The sequence below is a fragment of the Falco biarmicus genome, chromosome 6, assembly GCF_023638135.1.
Source record: "Falco biarmicus isolate bFalBia1 chromosome 6, bFalBia1.pri, whole genome shotgun sequence".
In the NCBI taxonomy this organism is placed as follows: domain Eukaryota; kingdom Metazoa; phylum Chordata; class Aves; order Falconiformes; family Falconidae; genus Falco; species Falco biarmicus.
The window spans coordinates 28,804,094-28,827,998 of record NC_079293.1 but is presented as its reverse complement, the minus strand read 5'-3'; the positions used below and the strand labels follow the sequence as shown (position 1 = coordinate 28,827,998).

At 46.8% G+C, this 23,905-nt stretch overlaps 1 protein-coding gene across 5 annotated transcripts; it reads left to right on the top strand.

The window, feature by feature from the left end:
• The first annotated feature begins 12,626 nt into the window (after positions 1–12,626).
• Positions 12,627–22,346, top strand: ODC1 (ornithine decarboxylase 1). Of its 5 annotated transcripts, none has more exons than XM_056343970.1 (12): positions 12,627–12,742; positions 15,506–15,611; positions 15,770–15,915; positions 16,131–16,304; positions 16,468–16,640; positions 16,934–17,068; positions 17,250–17,331; positions 17,659–17,742; positions 19,009–19,171; positions 19,259–19,371; positions 19,657–19,871; positions 21,869–22,346. In XM_056343970.1, exons 3-12 carry the CDS (start codon positions 15,814–15,816, stop codon positions 22,008–22,010), a joined length of 1,383 nt encoding a protein of 460 aa, XP_056199945.1. In that variant the 5' UTR covers positions 12,627–12,742; positions 15,506–15,611; positions 15,770–15,813; the 3' UTR covers positions 22,011–22,346. The 5 variants fall into 5 exon arrangements, with proteins under 5 accessions (XP_056199945.1, XP_056199947.1, XP_056199943.1 ...); XM_056343968.1 differs by having other exon boundaries at positions 12,678–12,980; XM_056343969.1 differs by lacking the exon at positions 12,627–12,742 and adding an exon at positions 14,537–14,762.
• Positions 22,347–23,905: the final 1,559 nt, after the last annotated feature.

Below are 23,905 nucleotides of genomic sequence, written 5' to 3'. Positions count from 1 at the left end.
TACCGTCAGCAAAGGCAGCGAGTAAGAAAGGTATGTGCAAGGAGATCTGAGTCACTTTTTGGAAGGGACACGTCCTCTCTGTGACTCCCACAGAGGATTACTGCCCAGGAGACCCCTGGTGCCTTGCTGGGGCCCCAGTCACATACCTAAAGTCTGGAGGGTGAATTAGAGCCTGGCCATTAGTGCCAGGTTTCTACCCATTCAACAACAGAGCACAAAACAGAGCCCAGCTCCTGATTCCCACCCTCATGCTGTGCCCTCTCTTTTTCTTTCTGAAATAACGATGATGGCGTGCTTCCAGCATTACCCTTGCTGTCAGGCTAGCACGGCTCTGTGTGTAGACAAGATTTAATGCTCAGTTTGTGGCAGAGCAATTTTTGCCTGCCCATGCATGATGGCGTAGTAGATAAATCACCAAAAGAAACGTGTACTGAATGTACTCTGCAGCCCTGCTTTCCGAAATACCTAAACTGTATGCTGTACTTCAGCTGAGGAACCTGATCTTCCCACTGCTGTGTTATGTCTGGCCACGGCTCTGCTCTGGGATGTGCCAGGGGGGACATAAGGCAGAAGCAGAGCCGTGCTAACGTGCTCCTGTTGCAGGTCCGCAGCTGCCAGAGCCGTGGCAAGAAATTCATCCAGCCAACAGCCCTCCCTGGTTCCACCAAGGACACTGCAGACAGCCACGGACCATGAATCATCACAAAGTGTGATTGTCTTTGACCATGAAAATGTCCTTGAATTCATCTCTTCCCTTGCAAAGATAATCCTAACATCGTCAGTGTTTTCCTAATTGCCTTTTTCCTTTCGCAGTGGAGGGTATCAGCATTATTGCCAGTGATTTCACTCACAGCACAGGCCAGCCTGGTGCGGTGGCTTTCCCTGCGTGCTTCTGGTATGATTTTTCCCTCTTGCACCTTTATTACACTTTAGTTCTCCTGGAAAAAAGATATCACAAGTATCTTGCAAATGCTGCAACTTCCACACAGGAAATGGTTAAGAAACACGATGCTTATAATAGAGAAAATAAGGGAATTATTCATCTAATTCCACACACACTTACACTAACATTAATGTTAATACAAATGTTAATGTAGGCATGTGTAAAATACACAAAGGAGTCCCACGACCCACCTGCAGAGAGGAGTTCGAATCTGCCAGGCATTTATGCATGCTGAATGGCATTCAAACTCATGAGATGCCCCCAAAGTTGGGACTTGGGTTACAAAAGCCACTTGCCTTGTAGCCAGCAATCCCATCTGCCTGGCTTCTGGGCTGGATAGGTCTACAGAGAGCTGAATTCCCTGGTCACCTCTGTGCTTGGTCTGGCAGCCCTCTGGATGCCCATGTCCAGTCCGGAGGTCTGTCCCTTCTCAAGTGCTGTAAAAATCCTTATCTGTGCAGAGTGCCAGCAGTCAGGGTGAGTTAATTTTGAAGACTCCTTAGAAGTCAGATGGGTATTGGTGGTGTAAAGTCCTCCTCCTGCACACTGGCTGAGTGGAGCAGAAGTTGTGAAGGAGGGATTTTATGCTGTGCTCAGACCACTAAGAGGTGACCACCGTGGGTATCTCACCTGGAAACACCAAGCTTCTGGCTGAGGCTGAGTCCTCGTGCAACCAGGAATGTGAGCAGGGAAGGCAGGAAGGAGAAAGCCTGAATCGAGCCTTGTGACTGGGACATTCACCTAATGGTTTGGGGACAGGGAAACCTAAGCATCTAGCAAACTGGTCTGACCCCATAGCTCACCCTACTTTGAGCAGGAGGTTGGATTGAATGACCTGAGATCCCTTCCAACCAGAATTATCCTGAGATTATGATCTCTTATTATGAGATTATGACCTGCCCCTGAAAATGCTTTTATTCTAACAATTTAAAAGGGGAAAACCATGCAGCTGACTTCCATCCCTTCCAGTTGGCTGCTCCAGCCATGGGCAGCAGGCAGGCTCCAGGCTCCCTTGCTGGTCCCACAGTTCTTGGCTTCAGCAGGAAAGGCCAAATGCTGTCACTGAGGACAGACCTCATCTGGTGACAGTGGTCTCAAATGTGGGTTCTTTCCCTCAGGCTGAGAAGTGCTTGAGATCTCAGTGTCCCATTTTGCAGATGTGCCCTCTGGCACTTAAAGTTGCAATAGCACAGCACTTCACTGAAGCCCTGAAAACAAGCAGAGTGGATCTGATCTGCAGCAGGGACTAGGAAGTTCAGGAAGGGCAGGTGAGCTGGAAACAGGGACCGAGCATGGGAGAGCTTCAGGGAACAGGGCAGAGCTCTGTGCCAAGATACCAATCAGCGTTGTCTAAAAAGTTTTCATCTAACAGATCAGAAAAAGCAGGAAGACTAGAACAAAATGCTCTCAGGTTAAAGAAATAATTGAAGATAAATCCAAGGCTTTTTCATACCACAGTAATCAGTTTGACGGGTTTCACTGTCACCCATGGAAGGACTCAAGAAAATAACAGCAGGTAGGTGACTGTGGCATGTTTTAACAGTACGAAGCTGCTTATACTGATTAGTCCTCCCATACTTCTTGCTTCAATAAGTTAGTACTCAGATCAAAACTCAAAGCATTTCTCCTGCTGTGTCACCTGATGTCTGAGGCTGTACAAGGTGCTGGTTAACAACAGTGTGCAGCAAAGGCCACTGCCCAGGGTGCTACACACGGGTCCCTTTCAGATGTATGCAGCTTTCCAGAGCACTGCAGTACTGACCAAAACAACCAGTAAAGAATAACCCACCCACTTCATTTCTATCGTGTTTGTTGTCTGCTCTGTGCCCTTTTGTATGAAAGAGCACATGCATGCAAAAAATAAAATAACTGTTGAAGGACACATTTTAAATTCATTAAGACCCGAAAGTAGTGCTTTTATTCAGGTTACCTTCTCGTCCTGTTGAAACCCTGAAAATTGTCTGAAAAGTAAGGTACAATTTGACATGAGTAAGAGCAGAGGAATCAAGGTCTTAATTTCTTAGAAGCCTACAAAATACTTTGGTCTTGCAGCGCACTTCTGCTCTCCCTTGATAACAGCACTGTAACAAAGCTGATAACAACGGACTACATGTTACACCTGTTGCACAGCTATGAATGGAATGAAAACAAAGGCCAAATGTTACCTATCCACATAAGGACAAGGTCACTCAATCACAATTAGTAGAAGAAAAGACGGCAAGGGTTTGGCTAACTCCATGGCATGATCACAACTAAATCCTGGTATCAGACTATGAATTGCTGCACAGTCAACACATTTATCTATTGTACTTAGTCAGAAATAATTCCTATCTGAGCACCTTTGGAGTTTTTTTCAATGTCAATCGATTGATCTGTACAACCTTCCAGTGGTGAAAGGGAGGCAGTGCTGACCCGTGGTGTCCCAGGCTGACCCTGGCTGGTGCCGGGGCTCTGCTCTGGCAGCAGACACAGCTGCTGGCTTCACCGCAGGCTGTCTGCCTGGCCACGGGCTGAGTTTTGGGTCTACCTGGGCCACCAGGGCCCACCTGCCCGAGAAAAGCAGACTATACTTTCTTTTCCACCTCTCTTCTTGGTATTTAGGCTTGGAGGGCTTTCACAAAGGGGATTCTTCCTTTTGTCTGTATCTGAAGGGCTCAGTGCCGGGATGCAGAGTCTCTCTGGCCCTCCATTTTGAGTAAAATCCACTTTTTTTAATAGCCAGTTCCCCCTGGATCTCCCTGATGACTCTATGCCCAGTGTTTTCAACACTGCAGACACTATTTGCTGTATGTACTAACCACATGTCCTCGAAAAACACTCCAACAATCAGTTTATAACAGATATTACAAAACCTGAGTCATTTGTGGACTGCGCTTTATTTCTTTTAAGTGTGGCTTAGGAAGAGTCATGAAAACACAGCACCCACCAAACCAGGCAGTGGTGTGTGGTGGGACAACATGCCACATCCCACCCAAGGGCTGCAGCATCGCATGGGCACGAGGTGGCTAATGTGGAGTGTCATGGGCTCCATCCCTTGCTGCGGGGTTTGAATCATTCCCGCACACCCGAAGGCGAGGTGAGAGCATGCACCGAAAGCTGTGCAAGGCACGGCGCTGCACCCATCACCTCCGTGGGGGCTAGGTGCTGAGCGGGGCCCTGGGTGAACACAGAGCACAGGCTCCCCCGGCTGAGGAAGCATCCCTGCAGGCAGTACCACCCTAAAAACACCTGAGTCATAATCCCTTGTCCTCCTCCTTCCTCCTGGGAGTGGCAGCAATTTGCTATCGGCGTAAGCCTGCTGGAGCAAACTGCTAACCCCAATCCGCAGCCAAGGGACAAGCCTCTGCCCCGCTGTCCACCTACACCTTGCCCTCCTGTAGCAGGAGGAAGGGAACAGGAAAAAGGCTTCTGCTTTCTCCTCCACGCCCGGGCCCCAGGTCTGAGCAGCTCTGAATAGTCAGAGGTGGTTTTTCCTGGGCTGGTTTTCTTTTTCTTTTTTTTTTTTTTCTCCCCTGGCGTGCAGAGGAAGAATTTGTTCTTGCTCTCCATCCCTCATGCAGGCACACTGCCAGATGCTGGCTCTCCAGCTGTCTTTGGCAGCTTCTTCTTAAAGGTGATATTCCACCCGTGATGCCAGACCATCCCTGGGACTGCTCACCCATCCTTTTCTGAATATTTTTAAAGATTAACTCTCCAAAGGGGGTAACACATGGCTCTCGGCAGTTTCTTCTTCATAGTCAGGGCCAAGTGCAGCTCCTGGAGAAGGACCCTTCCATTTAGAAAAGCAGGCCACCTCCTGCACTCATCTAGCTCACCAATTTAATAAATAATAGAGTGGGTAATGAATAACCATTTACCACCTTGGGATCTCCGTGCTGGCAAGTTATGGAGAAACAAGTGTCAATCCCAAATTCTGCATTTCCCTCCCCTCTGGACTAATGGAGCATGTGCATTAGTTCATTCAGGGATATATTCCTGGTCTCCCCATTTAACCTACTTATCTTAAACTATCTTATCCTATTTGCCCCACAATTTCTAAAAAGATCCTACCCAAGGACAAGATCATGCTTGTGAAATTTTTGTGTGTATTGGTTTAGTTTTGGCAAAGTTAGGAGGTACTTAAAATGAGACTTATAATGGAAAGCTAGCTGCTAGCGTCTCTCCATAATACATGTCTACCTTGCAGGAGAGTTGTGAGGATTAATTAATTTGTGTTTGTTAAGCACTTTGAGATCCTAAGATCAAAGGTTCTATAGAAATGCAAATTGTTATTATAATGATAAATTCTTTATATGAGCTCATATGTTTTGCCTTAGAGGCACAGTCTCACCCTGAGTTGCGTAGTTATACACGTAAATCTTCAAACATTATGATGAAAATATACCTCTGAGGGCCTGATCCTTCCTTTTGCTCTACCGCTTCATGCAAAGAGCTCCCCTTGACTTCAGACAGGTCCAGTCCATGGGACAATTGAGGGATTCAATATGTTTGGGAAATGAAAAGACCATTGTGTGCCTCTGGGCTTCGCACTTAACTTTCTGTCTCACTCCATAAAACCGCTGCTGCTGCCAGTAGCTACATCCATCTTGTTAATGAAAGGACTGAGCAATGACAAGACTCGGATCTGAATTTTGACCCTCCCAAAGCTCAGGTTTTCAGAGGCTTATTTAACCTGCTGGAGAAGAAGGGAGGTAAAAGCCTAGTTCAGCTGCAGCTTGCTGCTGTCTCTAATGGGTATCTCACCAGCATGGCCAAATGTCATTCCTGGTGCACAAGATATGCTTGTTTGGCCCTTCCCCCCCTTCTCCCTGCGTGCATTTGCAAGCGAGTGAGGAATACAGGTTTTCAAGGACTCGCTGCACAAGTTCCCAAAGGACATCAGGGAGCAAGGGCACAGCCGCACAAGCCTGGCAGCCCCGTGTCCCCCTCCCAAAGAGACCTTTCTGCTTTTCCTTCCCCCTTGCACAGGCTCAGAGCACCATGACATTCATCCCCTGCCTCCAAGGGCATCTGACTGTCCTGCACAACATCCTTGTCTGAAGCACTGGTCCAACACGCGGGGGCTGCACAACAGCTGGGAAGCAGGATTCTTGGGAGCAGCAGTCACCCATCTTCCACCACAACATCCCTCTCTGCCTTCCTTTCCGTGTCCCTGGCGTGCAGGCACCTCTACTCATACCTTTAATGAATTGGGTCAGAAATGTGTCGTGAGGTTTGTTTGCATCACCCATGGGCTTGCCTGAATGCAGAATGCAGAGCCAGAAAAGCTGGCTGGAAAAGAGGTCTCCTGTCCTGCCTCAGACTCAAAGTAGGGCTATCACCAGCACCAAATCAGGTCAGTCATGGCTTTTTCTAGCTTAAGCTTGAAAATCTCCAAGGACGGCCACCCCACCTCTGTCTCAGGGCTGCACTGCTCCCGTGAAGAAGTTTCTCCTGATGTCCAGATTGAACCTCCAGTGCCACAATTTATGGCCATTGCTCCTCGCTATAGTGTCTGGAAATACTGAGAAGACTTTTGCACCATCTTTGTAGCTACCCTTCAGCTAGTCACCTCTTAAACTAATTCTGAATGAAACTGCAGTCATAATCCAAAATTTGAGGCTTTCAGCTGTGAGGTGTTGCTTCATGGCTGTTTGCAGTGGGTATTGTGTAGGTGAGACCGCAACTTTTACATGCCCCTGAAGACAAATTCAAAGTAAGGAACCAACACACTACCTCTTCTACCGTTTGTTGTGTTGTCTTAAAAGATTTCTGTTGCATGAAAGCCTTTCCAGGAGCAGAAGGTATGATCCAGATACTGTATTATTATTCTCTTCCCCTGACATGGAAATGTTCAGTAGTTCTCAGTTAGTCTGGGAAGCCATCTGCTACATGATATACACCTAGTATTACCACAGAAGAGTATGAATAGTTGTCATGTTTAACATACCCAGAATTTATAATCTAAAGTTTACACTTGTCTCTTTTTGTCCTCCAAATGTTCTGGGCCCTGACACAGATTTTATGCCCTATCCAATATATTCACTTCTACCCTTCACATCATCAATTCCTCCCCTTGGAGATGACAACAGAAGTCTAATGTTGCCATAAAGCCCAGGAAACCATGCTACTTCTGAGGTGTTTCTTATTTTTTACATTACTGTAAGAGAAAAAGATGTCCTACATGTTCCTGTCACTTGTCTATCTGAAGACAGGAAAAGTCAGAGGAAGGCTGTAGTGAAAACCAAGACACAAAGCTTTCCAGCTGTCCTTACTTTTACTGCAAAGCATTAGTGTGTACTCAGAGCTCTGCGCTGGTACATCAATTAACCAGAAGACAAACTTTTGTGAGCAAATGTCAGTATGTGCAACATCCACACACAAAGTCCTACAGGGCTGGGCTCTGCTTACCAACACACGCTGCAGGCTGCTGTCATCCCCTGCCTCCTCACACCGTGCTGCACTGAACTTGCCACCAGCAATCGCGAGCGTGCTGGAGCAGTCTGTAACTTTGCTGTGTTTGCACAACACCTGAAGACCTGGTCCATGGGCTAGATCTTAGGGTTTAAATCTGAAAAGTGTTATTTTCTTCAAATTGAAGCATATTTCATATGTTCAGCTTTGGGCCCCTCACTGCAAGGGGGACTTGGAGGTGCTGGATGTCCAGAGATGGGCCACAGGGCTGGGGAAGGGGCTGGAGCACAAGTCTGATGAGGAGCGGCTGAGGGAATTGAGGTGGTTTAACCTGGAGAGGAGGAGGCTGATGGGGGACCTTATCGCTCTCTACAGCTGCCTGAAAGGAGGCTGTGGGCAGGTGGGGGTCGGTCTCTTCTCCCAAGGAACAAGTGACAGGACAAGAAGAAACGGCCTCAAGTTGCGCCTGGGAGGTTCAGATTGGATATTGGGAAAAATTTCTTCCCTGAAGGGTCATCAAGCATTGGAACAGGTTGCTCAGGGAGATGGTGGAATCATCACCCCTGGAGGTATTGAAAAAAAACACATAGATGCAATGCTTAGGGGCATGGTTTAGTGGTGGACTTGGCAGTGCTGGGTTAATGGTTGGACTTGATGATCTTAAAGGTCTTTTCCACCCTAAATGATTCTATGATTCTATTATTTCAGGTCCTGCCGCTGCTCTACTTGCCAAACAGTGTTCTCTTTTCTCAGTGGCCATTACAACATGTGCCAGGCAAGACACATATGGGGGTCAGATCCAGCACCAACATCATCAATGGTCATCGTCTGATGCGCCATTTGATACGCTTACAAGCACCAAATGCTTCCTCACTCAAAACCTGAAACCTGCTCAAACTCTCAGGCTCCTTCTGGAGTAAATCAAGGTCTTGCCTGTGGTGGGCTCAGAAGCTGGCTGTGAATTATGTGTGACAGCAGTGTCCCTTGACCCTAGCAATGCCTTTACCATGGCAGAAGCCAGTCCTCCATGAGAGACAGAGATGCAGTCTATAGGCTGCACCACAGTGCTGTGCTAGCAGGACAGGCCATTGCCTCCCCACTTGGTGTAAGCAGCACTCTGTGGGCTGTACACACAAATTCAGTCTTTCACTTCCATGGTTCCCTCTCCACTGATCCCACAGCACAGGCTGACCTCTGCTTTTCAAGATAACGTTTGTTTGCAAGAGCTCTTCTCACTCTTCCTGACTCTCATAGAATTTTGACATTGTCTTTGTTGAGAGCACAAAGAGATGAAGGGTCTCTTAAAATACAAAGTATTTTAAAACTCCATTATACCATTTTAATTGGCTATAGACTCCATGTATTAAATGTAACAAATGGCAGAGCCAAATCTTAGGATCTGGCACAGTTCTGGTGGGTGCTGAGCTCATGCAGGGGATGATGATATTCAACCTTGCTGTATCAAGTATGTTTATGAGAGCATTGACTTTTTCCTATTTCTTTTTATTTTTTTCTCAAATCTGTAAATGTGAAGGACTGGAAAAGCCTCAGACACAAAACTGGTGCTGTAATGTCAGTTATGTGCTTCACCTCATGGCATGTGTCTGTGAATGACTCATTTTGAACATACTGGGGCTACTTTGTCCTAAAAAAAGGCAAGTTAGAGAACAGAACTGTAAGCATTTCTGCAGTTGAGCTGCAAAGCAAAGATTTCCAGTCACTTCACAAGGATTTTGGTCACTCCACAAGGTTTTTGGTCGTTCCGTCTCCTTTAGTTTTGCCACTGCAAGGAGCTATTTTAGTTTGTTGCTATGACTCAAAAAAATGCAACATCACATTTGCAGCACTGAGTGGCAAGAAACTGCATTTGAATGCCTAGAAAATGTGTAATAAAAGATGGCAAAAACATATCCTGGAAATATGTTGTTTCATCTAATGGTCTTTTTGGAATGACAGAGACAATTCACAGTTTTTTTTCTCTGTGCAATGGCCAACAAACTGGAAGGGAGTGAGGAGCTGCTGCCCCAAAAGGGCCAGAGGTAGCCCCACAGGAGTCCCCCATGCATGTGTCCTGCACCCCACAGCCTGCGGAGGATCTCCACCTTACACAGGTCCACAGCTCAGCACACCCCAATCGGGATTTTATTCTCCACAATCCTGGGTAAATCACTGGAGCTCCCTCTGTGCCACTTTTTCATCCATAAAGCGGAGACACTATCCACTTACCTCCACGAGCTGTCGCAAGGCTTTATTTCTTAAGAAATGCAAAGCCCCTGGATAGACTCGGAGGGCAAGCAAGCAGCTGAGAAATGCCAGATGTTACCTTGGGGTTTCCTCCAGCTGCTGTGATGGTGTTGGCTGGGCACCCTGCCCCTCTCGCGCTGGGCAGCTCTCACAGCCTGGCAGGTGGCTGTAGGAACCTGGGGCTTGGTACCAGCTCCTCCCAAATTCAGGGGTCTGCAAGAACCAGGAGACCCACTGCTCAGTGAGACCACCAGGCTGCTGCTGCTGCAAGATGTAGGAGACACTGACAGCTATGGGGCAGCCAGGCAGTCCTCCCCATCCCCTGTCCCTGCAGTGCAGCAAGGGCCCTGCTTGGAGAGAAAGCGAGGAGGGGAAACATTAGGAAGATGTGGCCACCGTCTCCTGCCAACAAATGCTTTTCCAGTGCCCTCTTCTGGAAAACTTTTTTTGGCCCAAGCAACTGCTTCATGTAAGGTAGTTCGAGACTGGCAGTGACTTGTAAGGAGCTGCAGGAGCTTCTCCCAGCTCTTCAGATCGAGGATCTGCTCTGCTCCTGTCACCCGTGGATCTGTGCAGCTCCACACACCCTTCAGAGCAGCTTGGCCAGACCCTCAGGGCACTAGCCAGAAAATGGGCAGCGAAGGATGTGCCTCCTTGCTCTCTCCTGATGTGCCTGAGGGCCGTCCCTGGCTGTCCTCTGGATGGAGACCCAGGTCCAGACCCCTTCCCTCCCCGTACTGGGACACCTTCTGCAAACCTTAAACTCTTCACAGCCTGCCCTTACCACCGGCAGCTCCCAAGGAGCCTCCAGAGACAAAAAATGGGAGGGGGGTAAAACATTTTGGTAATCCCATCCTTTTGAGGAGTTGATATAACATTGCTATTAATCACCCAAAAACAGCTAACGAATGCGTCAGTTCCTCCGATAATTACACCCTGTGGTTGTTCTTGCTGCTTTTTTCCCTGGGAGCAGTCCAGCCTTTGCTCCTCAGGCTCAGATATGTCTCCGTGTTGTCGCACATCCATACCTGAGCGGTACCTTCCCACCAGCACCTGCCCTCCTGCCCCAGCCAAGGCTGGTCAACCCAGACCCCAGTGGAGATGGAGCCACGGGCTCTCCTCCAGCCCCAGCCAGAGGGTGGAAGGTGAAGGGGGAACAACAGCTGGTACTGGGGATGCAGTGGAACACCAGGGCCAGGTGATGGTTGATGACCATCCCCAGCCCTCACCTTTCTGCCAGCTCAGTGAGCAGCTGGCTCCTGCGGTGGTGGCACAGCTGTTCACTTTCCTCTCTGGTCACTTTTCCAACACCTAAATTGTATCTGCTGCCCACGAAGCCAAATCAAGAGGTTTGCAAGCCCCATTATTTGCCCCATTGACTGGCAGAGGAGGTGGTGTGACACCCCTCTGGGTTTTTGAGGAGTTACCTCAGCACAGGCAACACTCGTGCAGCGACAGGAATAGCTGTTGAGGCAAGGTAGCATCCTGGGGACCACCTGGTGTGGGTGCTACATGCTGGGATGGTTTTTCTCACTGCTTGCTTGCTGTTACTTAGAAAACCTTCCCCAGTTTGTGCCCCGGTGTGTGGCCACATACGCACATACTAAAAAATCTTTTAGGAGCTTTTGTTCCTTATTTCATTTAATTATTTTAACCAAAACCAGCTCGGTCCCTAGACATTTCTTTTGGCTGTGGCCCAGCTCACCTTTTGTCTCTTATCTGCTTGATCTTGGTGTTTTCCTTCATGTTACTCCTTCAAGGGATTCTTGTGCAGCCCCAGCCTCGGCCGCCCTGCACCCACCAACCCAGCTCTGGCCACCAGGGCCTGGGCTGGGGGGACAAGGATATCCCATTAATCCGCTTCTGCCTGAAATATGGTGGTTTTTCCAGCTGGGCCGTGTGGGATTGGTGGGAGGAGGGGACCTCTGAGGCCAGTGGGAACAGCCTTTTTGGTACCTCCACGCTTGGACACTGCAGGAGCCGGTGCCTCCCGTCACCCTTACCCACGTGGGGCCAACGGTTTTGCCCGCGGTGCCGTGCCCACCGGCCCGCTCTGCAGAAGGGCAGGGGTCCACCAAATGTCTCTGCCTTCAGAAAGCCATTAGCTCTGAATGAAAATAGCCACCAGTGTCTCGGAGGTGGGGAGCAGGAGCACCCTGAGCTCTGTCCCACAGCATGGGCTGCAGAAAGGTTTCCTGCCCGTCTTACACATGCCCCAGAGCCAGCTGGGTGTAAAAATCCGCTTCTCAGCCTGGCAGGAGCAGCCCCATCCTCCAGCACTCCCAGTACAGGGGCAGCGCTGGGGCTCAGTCCCCCGGGGCTGCGTCTGCCATGGGGTAAGGCCCGAGATTTTCAAAGTGCCGCTCAGAGACGCCTGTCCTGGCCAGGGCAGGAAGCGCAGGCGTCCCAGGGCTGGAGCAGAAACGTCGTAAAATCCTTTATACCTGCTATATATACCGGTATCCCTGCTATATATACCTGTATCCTGTATATATACCGGTATCCCTGCTATATATACCTGCATCCCTGGCCTTTGTACCTGCTTCCACCTCAGCTCGCATTTTAAACTTTTTAATTTAAATTTAACATTTAAATTAAAGGCAGCACCAGCCGTGCGGCGGGGGCAGGTACCGGGTCAGAGCAAAGCCAAGGGGACAAGAGGGTGAGCGCTGGGAGAAGCGCTTCGGGCTCGCCCAGGGCGGGCAGGGACGGGGCAGGCGCCGCACCGCTGCCGCACGGGGCCCACGCGGGCTGCAGGCGGGACGGCTCCGGGGGGACAAGCGCTCCGGGGGGACAAGCGCTCCCGGTGTCACGCCGCCGCCGCCCCGGCTCGGCGCTGCCTTTCTGCGCCCGGTGGCCCCAGCCCCCCGCCCTCGCGCAGCGCGGGACGCGCCGGGGTAGCGGTAGCGCGCGGCGGGGTGCGTGCACCTGCTGGCAGCGGGCGGGGCCGGGCTCGCGCGCACCACCCCGCAGGGCCGCGTGCCGTGAGGGCCCCGCGCGGGGCGGGGGCGGGGACGCGCCGCGGGGGGCGGGCGGCTGCAGGGACCCGGGGGGCGTGGCGGGGGGGCGTGGCGAGCCTTGCGCATGTTCTTCGCCGACGTCACAATAGCGGCTGGCCGGAGCCCCTGCCCGGTCCCAGCCGATCGGCGCTGGTTTGAGCTGGTGCGTTGCCATAGCGACGCCGGCTGCCCTATATATAGGAGCGCCGCGGCGGTGGCGAAGCTTTGTCAGCCGCGGCGTCCCGCTCGCTCCGCCAGCCCCGCTCCTCCTCAGGCGGCAGGGCGCCTCCCGCCCGGCTCCGCGCACCGCGCCCGGCTCGCAGGGGGAGGAGGCGGCTCGGAGCGAGGGGATCGGCTGCCGCCGGGGCTTGACAGCAGCTGCCACCGCTGCCTGAGGCGAGGTGAGGCGGGCGGCGCGGCGCGCCGGGCCGCGGCGCGGGCGGAAGGAAGGGGCCGGGGCGCGCGGCGGAAGCCGGCCGGCGCGGGGCCACGTGTCTCCGGGGCCGCTGCCAAAGCGGCGCCGGCTCGTGCCGCCGGGCACGGGGCCTCCCTGCGCAACCGGGGCGTTCCCGGCCCCGGCGGGGCGGGCTGGGGGCAGAAGGCAGGCCCCGGGCGGCTGCGAGCGGCCCGGCCCGGCTCGCCCGAGGCGGCGGCGCGTCCCGGGAGCAGGGGAGGGGGCGGCCCCGCCGGGCTGTTCGCGGAGTGGGGAGGGAGAGGCAGGTGCGGGGCGGGAGCGCGGCCCGTGGCGCCTCTCCTCGCCCTTGGCCGGGCGGCGGGGGTCACCGCCACGTCCCCGAGAGCGGCGGGGTAGGCTGCCGGGTGAGGTAGACGTCAATGAAGCCGTTTGCCAGGGGAGAACCGAAACGCCACCTCGGGAAGCCCCGGTAGCGTTCGGTGGCACAGCCCCAGCCGCCCGGGCCCCGTATGCGTCCGCCGGGAGAAGGGCGGCCCGCCGCTCCTTGCCCCGTAGCGCTCGGCAGCCATCTGCGGCCCTGGGGTCAGGAGCGCCTCGGGCAGCCGTTCTGGGCGCAGCTTTGCTGTGAGTGCCGAGCCTACAGGCGTGACTCAGCTGTGCCTAAATACAGCTGCTGAATAAGGGAATGTTCTGGAGAAGAACTTCCAAATGAATCCACATTGCCGTTCTTCTGGGAAGGTGCAGACCCTTTGCACGCAGTCCAAATAGAAATATACACAGGGAGGCAGGCTACAGTTTGCATCTATGTGAGCGTGTTCTGTCTGTATTCTGTGTAATTAAGCTGTAGTTAAAATTGTGCAATAAGCTGGGGATGGAAACCTTGCAAGAACTTCATAACAAAGTCTGCTGTGGCGGGCAAAAGTAACTCCCCATTTAGAGGTCGATAGGAAAAGTGCAGCTTTGCAGAGAAGAGGGTAAATGAAATTCTTCCTGATGGTATTCAGTTTGCTTAACCCACAGCTAGAGTGGTTAAGAGAAGTTAACGAAGTCCCTGAACTGCTTTGTGCAAAACTGCACTGTCTTGTTGAAATTGTCCTGCCATAAGATGCAGCTTCCCGAGAAGTTGTTTAGTTTGCTGTTTCTTAAGGTCCTTTCAAAGAGGCTTTTAAGAGAAGACTTTAATCCGGCTTCTGGGAGAATTAACACTGCATGTGAATGAGAGCGAGGGGAAGATGAGGCTTGGTGGATTGCTGGGGTTTATTTCATTAGAGTTAAAGCTTAATCTAGCTTGCATCTCAAATCTAGTTTGTCTCTGAGTGAGAAATGATCAAAAGGTGAGGTAGTTCTTGACACTGGCGTTCAGGTCACAGTTCTTGACACAGGTTCGGGTGCCCTGTGTGGCTGAAGGCTGAAATGAAGGTGTATAAAAACTGACTTTGAAAAGTCATTCAGTAGTAAACTTTCATTCTATACACTGTGTATACTAGAATCTATTAATGATTCTGGTCTTCGAACCTCATTAATCTGTAACAGGTATAAAACATGTTATTCTTCACACAGCTTATAGCTAGCCTTTTTGAAAACAGAAGGAACAGTGATGTAACTAGATGATGTTAGTGAACAATTTAAGGGTTTGCATAATCTGCAGTCTGAATCTGTATGACTAGGTTGAGTGCAAAAAATGCTGAGAGAAGGAAGAGAGCTGGACCCGGTTACATGAAACCATATCTTCCCCGTGACTCACTTGCAATGCTGAGGTCTCTAAAAGGTAGCGCACACTTCTGCTTGAATTAACAGCTTAATGGAGTAGACTGTCATTCTCTATTTGGGCTACTCACTTTGCCGTGGGCTTCATAGGTCTTGGGTGGCAGGAGAGTGCTTTTGTTCTTTAGTTCTGGTTCTCAAGGGACCTTCTACTTGGCTGGTAGATTTCTGTTAACAATGAAGATTTGTTAGGGACTTCTGTAAAGTCCTGTTACAAAGTGTTAATTGGGATCCATGTTAAGGCTTTGTCTGCAGATCAAGTTAACCACTCTCTTCAGTGTGTATCTGCCACTCCTGACAGCTGAGCTTTTCTTTTCATGAAATCTGGAGGTCATGGGTAGAACAGGGAAGCTGTAACCACCAACAGAGCAACTTGGTCTCATGGATGGTTTGTGTATAGTCTGAACTGCAGTGAGAAGCCAGGTATTGAACTGGCTTGGACCTAGTGAGAGTTGTTGCTGAGAAGTCAGTTAACATCCTCAGATTTGGTCTGTAGTTACAGGTAAGTCCTTTTCCCAGAAACTGGTGAGCTACAATAGTGCTTAGAAGTTGATTAAAAAAAAAAAAACCAAAAGAACCGCCACCACCACAAAACTAACAAGTAAAGTGATAAGTAGATTTAAACTGGCACTAGCCATAATAGTGTAACAGCTTTCATGTGGAGGTGAAGGAAAAGACAGCAGAAACTTCCAGGGACTTAGACTAAAAGTATCTGACAGTATTATTTTTTTTTTTCCCCTTGAATAGGTTGAGTACATCATACAGTTGCTGAACAGAGAAGAACTTGCCTTCAGACTAGCAAGATTTTGTGGAGTGCCTCCTTGGTTCTAATTAAATCTGAACTGTCATCTAGGTAAGCTCCTAACCTATGCCACTATTGGTGGTCGCTGTAGAAACTGTAAATTGTATGACCACGATGTAGTGGTCATATAACTATGTGAACTTCAGTGACTGCAAACTGTATGAATTTAAATGAAGTAATGAATGGTGGGGTGTGTTTTTTATCAACAGTTTGTACTTAAATCCTTAAACGTAAATCTGAAATCTTGGAAATCATGAATAGCTTCAGCAACGAAGAGTTTGAATTCACCTTCCTTGACGAAGGCTTTACTGCCAAGGATATCCTTGACCAAAAAATAAATGAAGTGTCATCTTCTGTAAGTATGATAAGAAAATCACTGCATTTCATGACAGTACAAATTTTTTTGTATAAATTTATACAAATTTGTTCCATTTGTTGTAACTTTGTATAAATTTATACAAGTTGTCTTTGCAGATCTTCTGCAAGGCAATCTCCTCCTCAGATGCTTACCTCTAGGCTTAACCTGTTTGTATCCATTGTTTGTAACTCTAAAATGTGTATTTGTTCTAGGATGATAAAGATGCCTTCTATGTTGCTGACCTCGGGGATATTGTAAAGAAACACATGCGATGGCATAAAGCCCTTCCTCGAGTAACCCCCTTCTATGCTGTAAAATGTAATGACAGCAAAGCTGTAGTGAAGACACTTGCTGTTCTCGGCGCAGGATTTGATTGCGCCAGTAAGGTAATATCCTGACTGTGTTCTGATCTGAGACGTTAGTGTATGTTCAGCTTTACAAGGTGTGTTCATGTAAAATTAAGCATTACCAAATGGTGTTGCTTTTTGTTGTGATTAGTTTGATCCATTTAAGAATACCTTTTACAAGTGTAATCTGGTCTTTTTTCAGACGGAAATACAGCTGGTGCAGAGCATTGGTGTACCTCCTGAGCGAATAATATATGCAAATCCCTGCAAACAAGTATCTCAAATCAAACATGCTGCCAGCAGTGGTGTACAGATGATGACATTTGATAGTGAAGTAGAGCTAATGAAAGTTGCAAGGGCCCATCCAAAAGCCAAGTAAGTTATGCTAATTATTCTATAATTCTTGCTTGGGTTCCCAAGTTATGGAAACATCTGCTGTTATCTGAAAGCCGTTCTTTCTTAGTTAAGACGGGCTGCAAAATTACGGGAAAATGAACATAATTTAGCCAGCAGAATCTAATCCTGTGTAGCTTTATCCTGTGGCACATTAGGAACAGACAGACAGGAAAGCTTGTATGTTTTAAGCTCAGTCTGATTTTAAGGTCACACCTGCCTGATAATGATGTGTTTTATACTAGAACCTAAACCCTTGTTTTTCCTGTTTCTAGGTTAGTCTTGCGCATTACAACTGATGATTCCAAAGCAGTTTGTCGCCTGAGTGTTAAATTTGGAGCTACACTTAAGACTAGCCGGCTGCTTCTGGAGCGTGCAAAAGAACTTGACCTTGCCATCATTGGAGTTAGGTGAGTTTGATAATGTCAAAATACAAAATACATTAAATATTATCATCTTTATCATATTAAATAAAATACCTTTAAGTGGTCTACCTGACTAGAGATGCCTTTGCATGTGGAGACTTAAGTTCGGTATAAACTTCTCAAATAACTTGCCAAATAGCAACTGATACAGTGTTTCTCTTTGTAGTTTCCATGTTGGAAGTGGATGTACAGACCCAGAGACCTTTGTCCAAGCAATTTCTGATGCCCGTTGTGTGTTTGATATGGGAGTAAGTCTAGTTCTACTTTCTCTAGAATTACTGCTCAACTGTTGTGGCAAAACAATCATGTATACAACTGTTAGGGGGTTAAAAGCTAGCTAAAGTAACTAATTTCAAGTTGGAGTTTGAGGTCATGATAGCTTGCATTGATCAGTTCTGCAAAGTTCATCTACAGATGCACTGAAATCAGCAGCTCCAAATCAAGTGGCTATTATTTGAAAATGAAGAGTTAGCTTTGTACCAATTATTAGTGAAATTACTTTATTGGTTTAGCGTAGAAAGTAATGTAAACTAAGAACTGCTTTCTTGACAGTGTTGCTGTTAATTTCATTTTAGGCTGAACTTGGCTTCAGTATGTATCTGCTTGATATTGGTGGTGGCTTCCCTGGCTCTGAAGATGTCAAGCTTAAATTTGAAGAGGTATAGCTTTGCTAAGACCTTGTCAAGTTGTGGAGTCTTTTGTTGATCTGGATTAAACAAAACCTACTTGTATGCGGACACGCAAGAAGATTTGTCTGCTTGGTCAGAAATTCAATTCAGAGGAAAAGAGGAATTAACCTGAAAACAGGAAATTGGATGAACCCATTAGATACATAACTAGATGTCTGCATAAACATGCAGAGATATCAGATTTGTAAAGCAGGTTTTAATTGCAGGCTTGATTCTTACTGGCATAGACTTCTTCCAGTTGATGCTGAACTTCAGACTATCTAGATTGGCAGTGCTCCCAAATAGGGTGAAAAGGTAGTCCTGAACCCATATTTTCCTGGGTGGCAGCAAACCAGACCTAGTTTAGATCTGATCTAGTTTAGAACTAGCTTTTGGATCATTTTTTAATTGTTCAGTGCTCTTCTGTCTATTTTCACACAGAAGCAGTTCTGCTTTCAGAAGAGACGAAGTGGCTGGGTATTTAGCAGGACTTCCACTTAGAGCAGTGCTATCAGAGCACCTGCCAGTCTAATGTACTGTGGCGGTAAATGATGTTAGGTATTTACACAAGGAGACAGCAAATAAGTTACATAAAGTTAATTTTCTGCTAATAATCTGGGCTGATGTTTTCTCCCCTGTAGTACCTCTTAATGAGGGCTGGCTTCTCACAGTGCAGTATTGGCTCACATGAAGCGTCAAGAGCAAATGATGTCATTGGGCTTTGTGGCATAACACAGTAATGCTGTGGTTGGCAGCAGCTTAATCATGGATAACATCAGAACTTGGAAAGAAGTTTCACGAAGGCAGCTGAATTTCAGGGGTGATGACAAAGCCTTCCGTATTAAGATCCTGTGAGATGACTTCTCTAGGATGCAGTGTGCTGGGCAATACTGAGTGATGGACAGAACTACAAGTGGACTAGAAATCAAAACCGAGGTGTAGGTACTTGCAGGGCATTAGTACTGGTTTAACGATGCTAGGAGGGGTGATTTCCTTTAGACTCAAACATGAGCTGTTTGGTCACTTAAGTTGCAAGTGATGCCTGCTTTCGGTGCTTTGTACAAACTTAATAGCAAACAAAACTTTGAATGGGAAAATAAAGCAAAAGCAATCAATGCAGATTACAGTATGCTAATAGCTATTGCATAATTGACCAGTATGTCATTGTGAGCATGAAAGTCTGACTTCATCTCAGACTTCTAAAATAGCACCTGAGTAACTGCTGAAGTTTAATATTGGCAATTGATTCTTACCTAGATCACAAGTGTAATCAATCCAGCACTGGATAAATATTTCCCTTTGGATTCTGGAATAAATATTATTGCAGAGCCAGGAAGATACTATGTTGCATCGGCATTCACGCTGGCAGTCAACATCATTGCCAAAAAAATTGTATTAAAGGAGCAAACAGGTTCTGATGGTATGTCAATCTAGACCTAATCTTGCTTCTAGCCAACTGTGAGGTTCTCGCCAAGCATTCTCTTACTTGTATCTCAACTTCTTCCAGATGAAGATGATGCAAATGACAAAACTCTTATGTATTATGTGAATGATGGAGTCTATGGATCATTCAACTGCATCTTGTATGATCATGCGCATGTTAAACCCGTTCTGCAGAAGGTATGCTCATCCGGAAGCATCGTGCCAGTCATGTAACGGTTGTAGGAGAATCCTAGTCACAGCAGTCACTTCTCAGTTCATTGCTCCTTTCACATTGCCATTTGAAAAACTTGGCATTTGACTTAATGAAGCATGCAGTGGACATAATTCAAAGCCAAGGGTGGAGAAGGATGTGCAAGCAGCTCTTCCTCCTCTTCCTTGTGAAGTGGAATGTTGCACTAATTATGATATTACTTCTGGAAGCTTTGTTTTGATAGACTAATTATACTCAACTCTCTTCCTCAGCGGCCTAAGCCAGATGACAGCTGCTATTCCTGCAGCATATGGGGACCAACATGTGACGGCCTAGATCGTATTGTTGAGCGTTTTAATATGCCAGAATTGCAGGTCGGTGACTGGATCCTGTTTGAAAACATGGGTGCCTATACTGTTGCAGCAGCTTCTACTTTCAATGGATTCCAGAGGCCAACAATACACTATGTGATGTCAAGACCAGCATGGTTAGTAACAGAGTATCTTGATCCATCAGTGCTTTTGATGCAGATGACTAGTGAATAGCTCATGTCAGTTGGTTGCCCCTTAACAAATAGGGCCATAGTTTTGGTGCCATAGCTCTTGTAAAACCTCCTTGTGGTGTGGAAGAAAGCAATCCTCTGAAGGTTTTTCCTGTGTGTTTAGAACAATGCTGACACTACTAATTACTCTTCTCTCTGATGTACTCACTTCCAGGAGAGGTGCTTTTAAAGGGGTGATGTTAGGAGTCTTGTCATTAACCTGGGCTCCTAGCTGTTTTTTCACTCTTGCACGACACAAAAATCATTACAGATTCTTTACAGTTAGCTTCTGTGACCAATAAATAGAGACTAGTCAGTCACAGTTCCAATAGTACACTGTCTTCTAAATTGATAGCTTGCTAAATCCTGACTGCAGGACACAGGAACATTCAATAATGGTGTTTCACAACATGATCTGTCTGTTTATTTGAGAGCTGTTCCTTGGTTTAGGTTGAGCTCTGGCTCATTGCTCAGTGCAGAGTGCTAGATCTTCATGGGAAGTTATTAAACAGGTAAGCAAAGAAAGCAGGACTGCCTCTTGGGTGCAAGGATACTGTGAAACTGCACCTTAAACAGTGGTTTAATGTTGTAACCTGGATCTTGCTCTGTGCAAGACAGGTTAATGGATTGCATTTTCAGTAAAAGTGGGGTTTCTTGTAAGAGCCCTTACCTCTGTATTGAAGTCTGTCTCGCTAAACTGGCAGAAAGCATCTGGGCAGGAGTATTACCATAAAGCATGATTAACTTTGATATTTAGTTGCTTTCAAATTTACTGAAAATGGAGGGGAATAACTGCCGTAGAAGAGGAAGCTTCCTCCATTCTTCTACTAGCCTTGCCTCTATAAGCAAGGCTTGTATTGCTTCTTTCCTTAAGGAAACATCTTGTCAACTGAAGCATTTCTCAAACCAAATGAAGCTTTTAGACTTCTCTTAAAACCCCAGACTTGTGTCTAATTGAACTAGAAGTGGCTCTGCAGGAGAATAGCTTTTTCATTGTAGCACTGGGTTTCTGTTACAATGTAGAACTTGGTCTGAGGCATGCTGAGCTTAATTATGCAGACATAACCATCGTCTAAGGCTACGGCCCTCTTTCAACCCTACATGACCGCCTGTGTTTTCTGCTTTGGCAAGAAGGTTGTGTGATACAAACTGGCCCTTAATGAGGGAGGAGGGGGCATGTATCAAGTTATGGTGCAGGTCTTTCTAGCAGAGACAACAGCTCTTTGGAATGTATTCTCCATGTATAAAGGTGTAAACGAAATTTGTGGCTAGATAGCTGAAAGGTATGGAACAAGATGACTATGCATGTCTAAGTAAAAGCTAGTTGTATATGGCAAGCCATGTAGTAGCACAACTTCTCACCTTGTGTTATAGTATAAGATAACTAAGTCCAAAATTACAGTCAACTGAAGTTCTTCTGAGCTTTTCTTGCAGTACGAGACCTATTTGAGTGTGGAAGGAGTTGCACGGCTCTCACTGGTCAGCTACTTTACATTCTCAGTCTGTCATGCATACTTCTATTTGATTCAAGTTACTCAATGTGAGGCTGTGGGATAAGGGATAATGACATAGGTCTGAAATTCTGAACTATTGAGCACAAAGTCACTAAATCATGTGGTATACAGATGTAGCTACAGATATTTAGGTGCATCTTTGCAGATCTGGATCCTAACCAGAAATGGCAAAAACAACTTGATATTGCCATTTGCCTTAAAGCAGAGACAGCCATAAGTGACCTGCATGGACTCTGTTTTGATTTCTTCCCAGTAATATTGTCTGGATTGCAGATCATGAGTAAAGAGTTAATTTCATGCTCCCTGGCAGTAAAAAAAAAAAAGCCAAAAAACCCCCAAACCCACCACCAACAAAAGAAAGTACTTTGCTCACTTTTTTGGCACGTCATTGTGAAACACTTCTTGACCATTATTTTTTTTTCTTTCCAGGCAACTAATGCAGCAGATCAAGGAGCAAGGGTTCCTAGCTGAAGTGGAAGAGCAGGATGTTGCTAGTCTGCCATTCTCTTGTGCCTGGGAAAGTGGAATTGAATATCCAGCGACTTGTGCTTCGGCTAGTATTAATGTATAGGTAATACTTAGTAATTTACTGCGAGGTTAGTCATTGAATTTAGGGCATTTGGGGGACCATTAACTTAATTCTTGCTAGAATTTTAAAGTGGTTTTTTTAAAGTTTAGGTTTGGCATAAACACAACAAAAATGACTAGGAGATGGGTCACAATTATCTGTGTTCCTATGGAAACTATTTGAATATTGTTTTATATGGATTTTTATTCCCTTTTCATGTATGCTACTAAAGACTGACCCTCAACTGTCAAACAAGTATTTGTAGCTTGTGTATGGCAGAATGGGCTAAGCTTAGTGTTTTGTGACCTACCTGTTTTAAAATAAAGTATATTGAAATAACTGGTCCTGTGTTTGGTTAAGCCGTAGAAAATTAATCTGTCGTGGATGGCTCTTACAGCATGTATGAAGACAGACCCAGATGCTGTGAGCCCAGAGCTTTATTAATGAATAACACTTGCCATCTCCTCCCCTACCCTTGCCCTTTGAACTTGCTGAAGTGAAGGACCACCTTAATGGGTAGGGAAACTGTCTTTTTTTTGTGTCATTAGAAGAAATTGACTGTCAACAAATTGAATTTTGGTGACATCACATTTGTCTTTCACTGTTGAACACTGGCTTAACATAGTCGCATAATGTACATGTGGCTGACTAATAAGCGATGACTACTCTTTTACTGTTGTTGCCTAGGGCTTCAGTATAAAATGGATGATAAGAGATGGGACTCGACATCCTTTGTGTGTTCAGTTCTGTTAGAAGCTCTTAGTTAATGTCATGAAAATACATGCTACCCTGTTAAACTTCTGACTTTAGATTAAATGTGGTAGATGACAGTAGTAACTACTAGGAGCTAGTAACAGGGTGTGTTGATGATAAAATTGTTGTCTGCTTACTGCAGTAGAGTATTCTGACTTCTGTTTAACCTGATGCTAGTTTGCTGCCACTTGTTGCATGAAAATTGCAAAATGTTTCTGGCAAGTTTATTGGTCCCAGACCTGGATCTGTTTTGTTTGCCAGAAGGTCCTGGACTGCAGGCATCCCTTAGCAAATGTAAAGAGCAAGTGTAAAGAGTGAGGACCTTAGTTTATTGAGAAAGTGTAAAGCTTAAGCTTGGAGTAAGTGTTAAAGTTGAAGGGTCATCCAGAGGGTAGCATTGCTGATAGAAACCGTGGCAGTTGCAAGACGAGAAATAAAGCTGCTTTCCTACAAAGTGTGAGAGAATATTCAACCTCTTTCAGGTGAGACTACATTCTTCACTAGCTGAACTAGTAGGGTGTACGAAAGCGATGGTACCTCATTCCTGCTTATTGAAGCATTCAAAGTGATTTATTTTTTAAATTTATTTGCTTTACTCCTAGCTTCAGGCTTGTGATTGAAATGGCACTTGTGTTTATTCTCATGCATATAATAGCAGTTGTTTGGCTACTGAACTACACTGGTGTGAACTTCAGTACATACACATAATAGAATGATAGCTTTGATCTCAAAGAATCTCCCAGCATCCAAACCAGGCTTTCTTTTAGCTTCTCCAAATTCATGTGGAAATTTAATGATTCTTGGCATGAAAGCAAAAGTGATATAGTATTAACATTTGGTTACCATTTAACAATTTCACATCTAATTCTTGCCCTTTGAGAGCTAAGTGCATTTGAATTGTGGGGGAAAAAACCTTAACGGGTATGCAGAAAAAGGGCTCTTGGAAAGCCTGTAGTTGTTTAAAGGAGATGTATCTACTTTTTAAACCTGCCTGTTGGAAGGCTGTGGATGGTTGAGCCAGAAGGGGGTACAGTAGTAGCGTGACCCAAGTTGCTAGTGCAAGTATCACGCAAGTGTGCTGGTAGGCAAGTGGCACAGTCTGGCTGCTTTTGCTCAGAGCTGGCAGAGACTATCTCCAGCAGGTA

Bases quoted from the DNA above. Each gene is read 5' to 3' on its own strand.
- ODC1 (XM_056343970.1), top strand. From the start codon at position 15,814: ATGAATAGCTTCAGCAACGAAGAGTTTGAATTCACCTTCCTTGACGAA. The intron at 15,916-16,130 runs GTAAGTATGATA...TATTTGTTCTAG, and splicing joins TAAATGAAGTGTCATCTTCT to GATGATAAAGATGCCTTCTA. The intron at 19,172-19,258 runs GTATGTCAATCT...AACTTCTTCCAG, and splicing joins GGAGCAAACAGGTTCTGATG to ATGAAGATGATGCAAATGAC.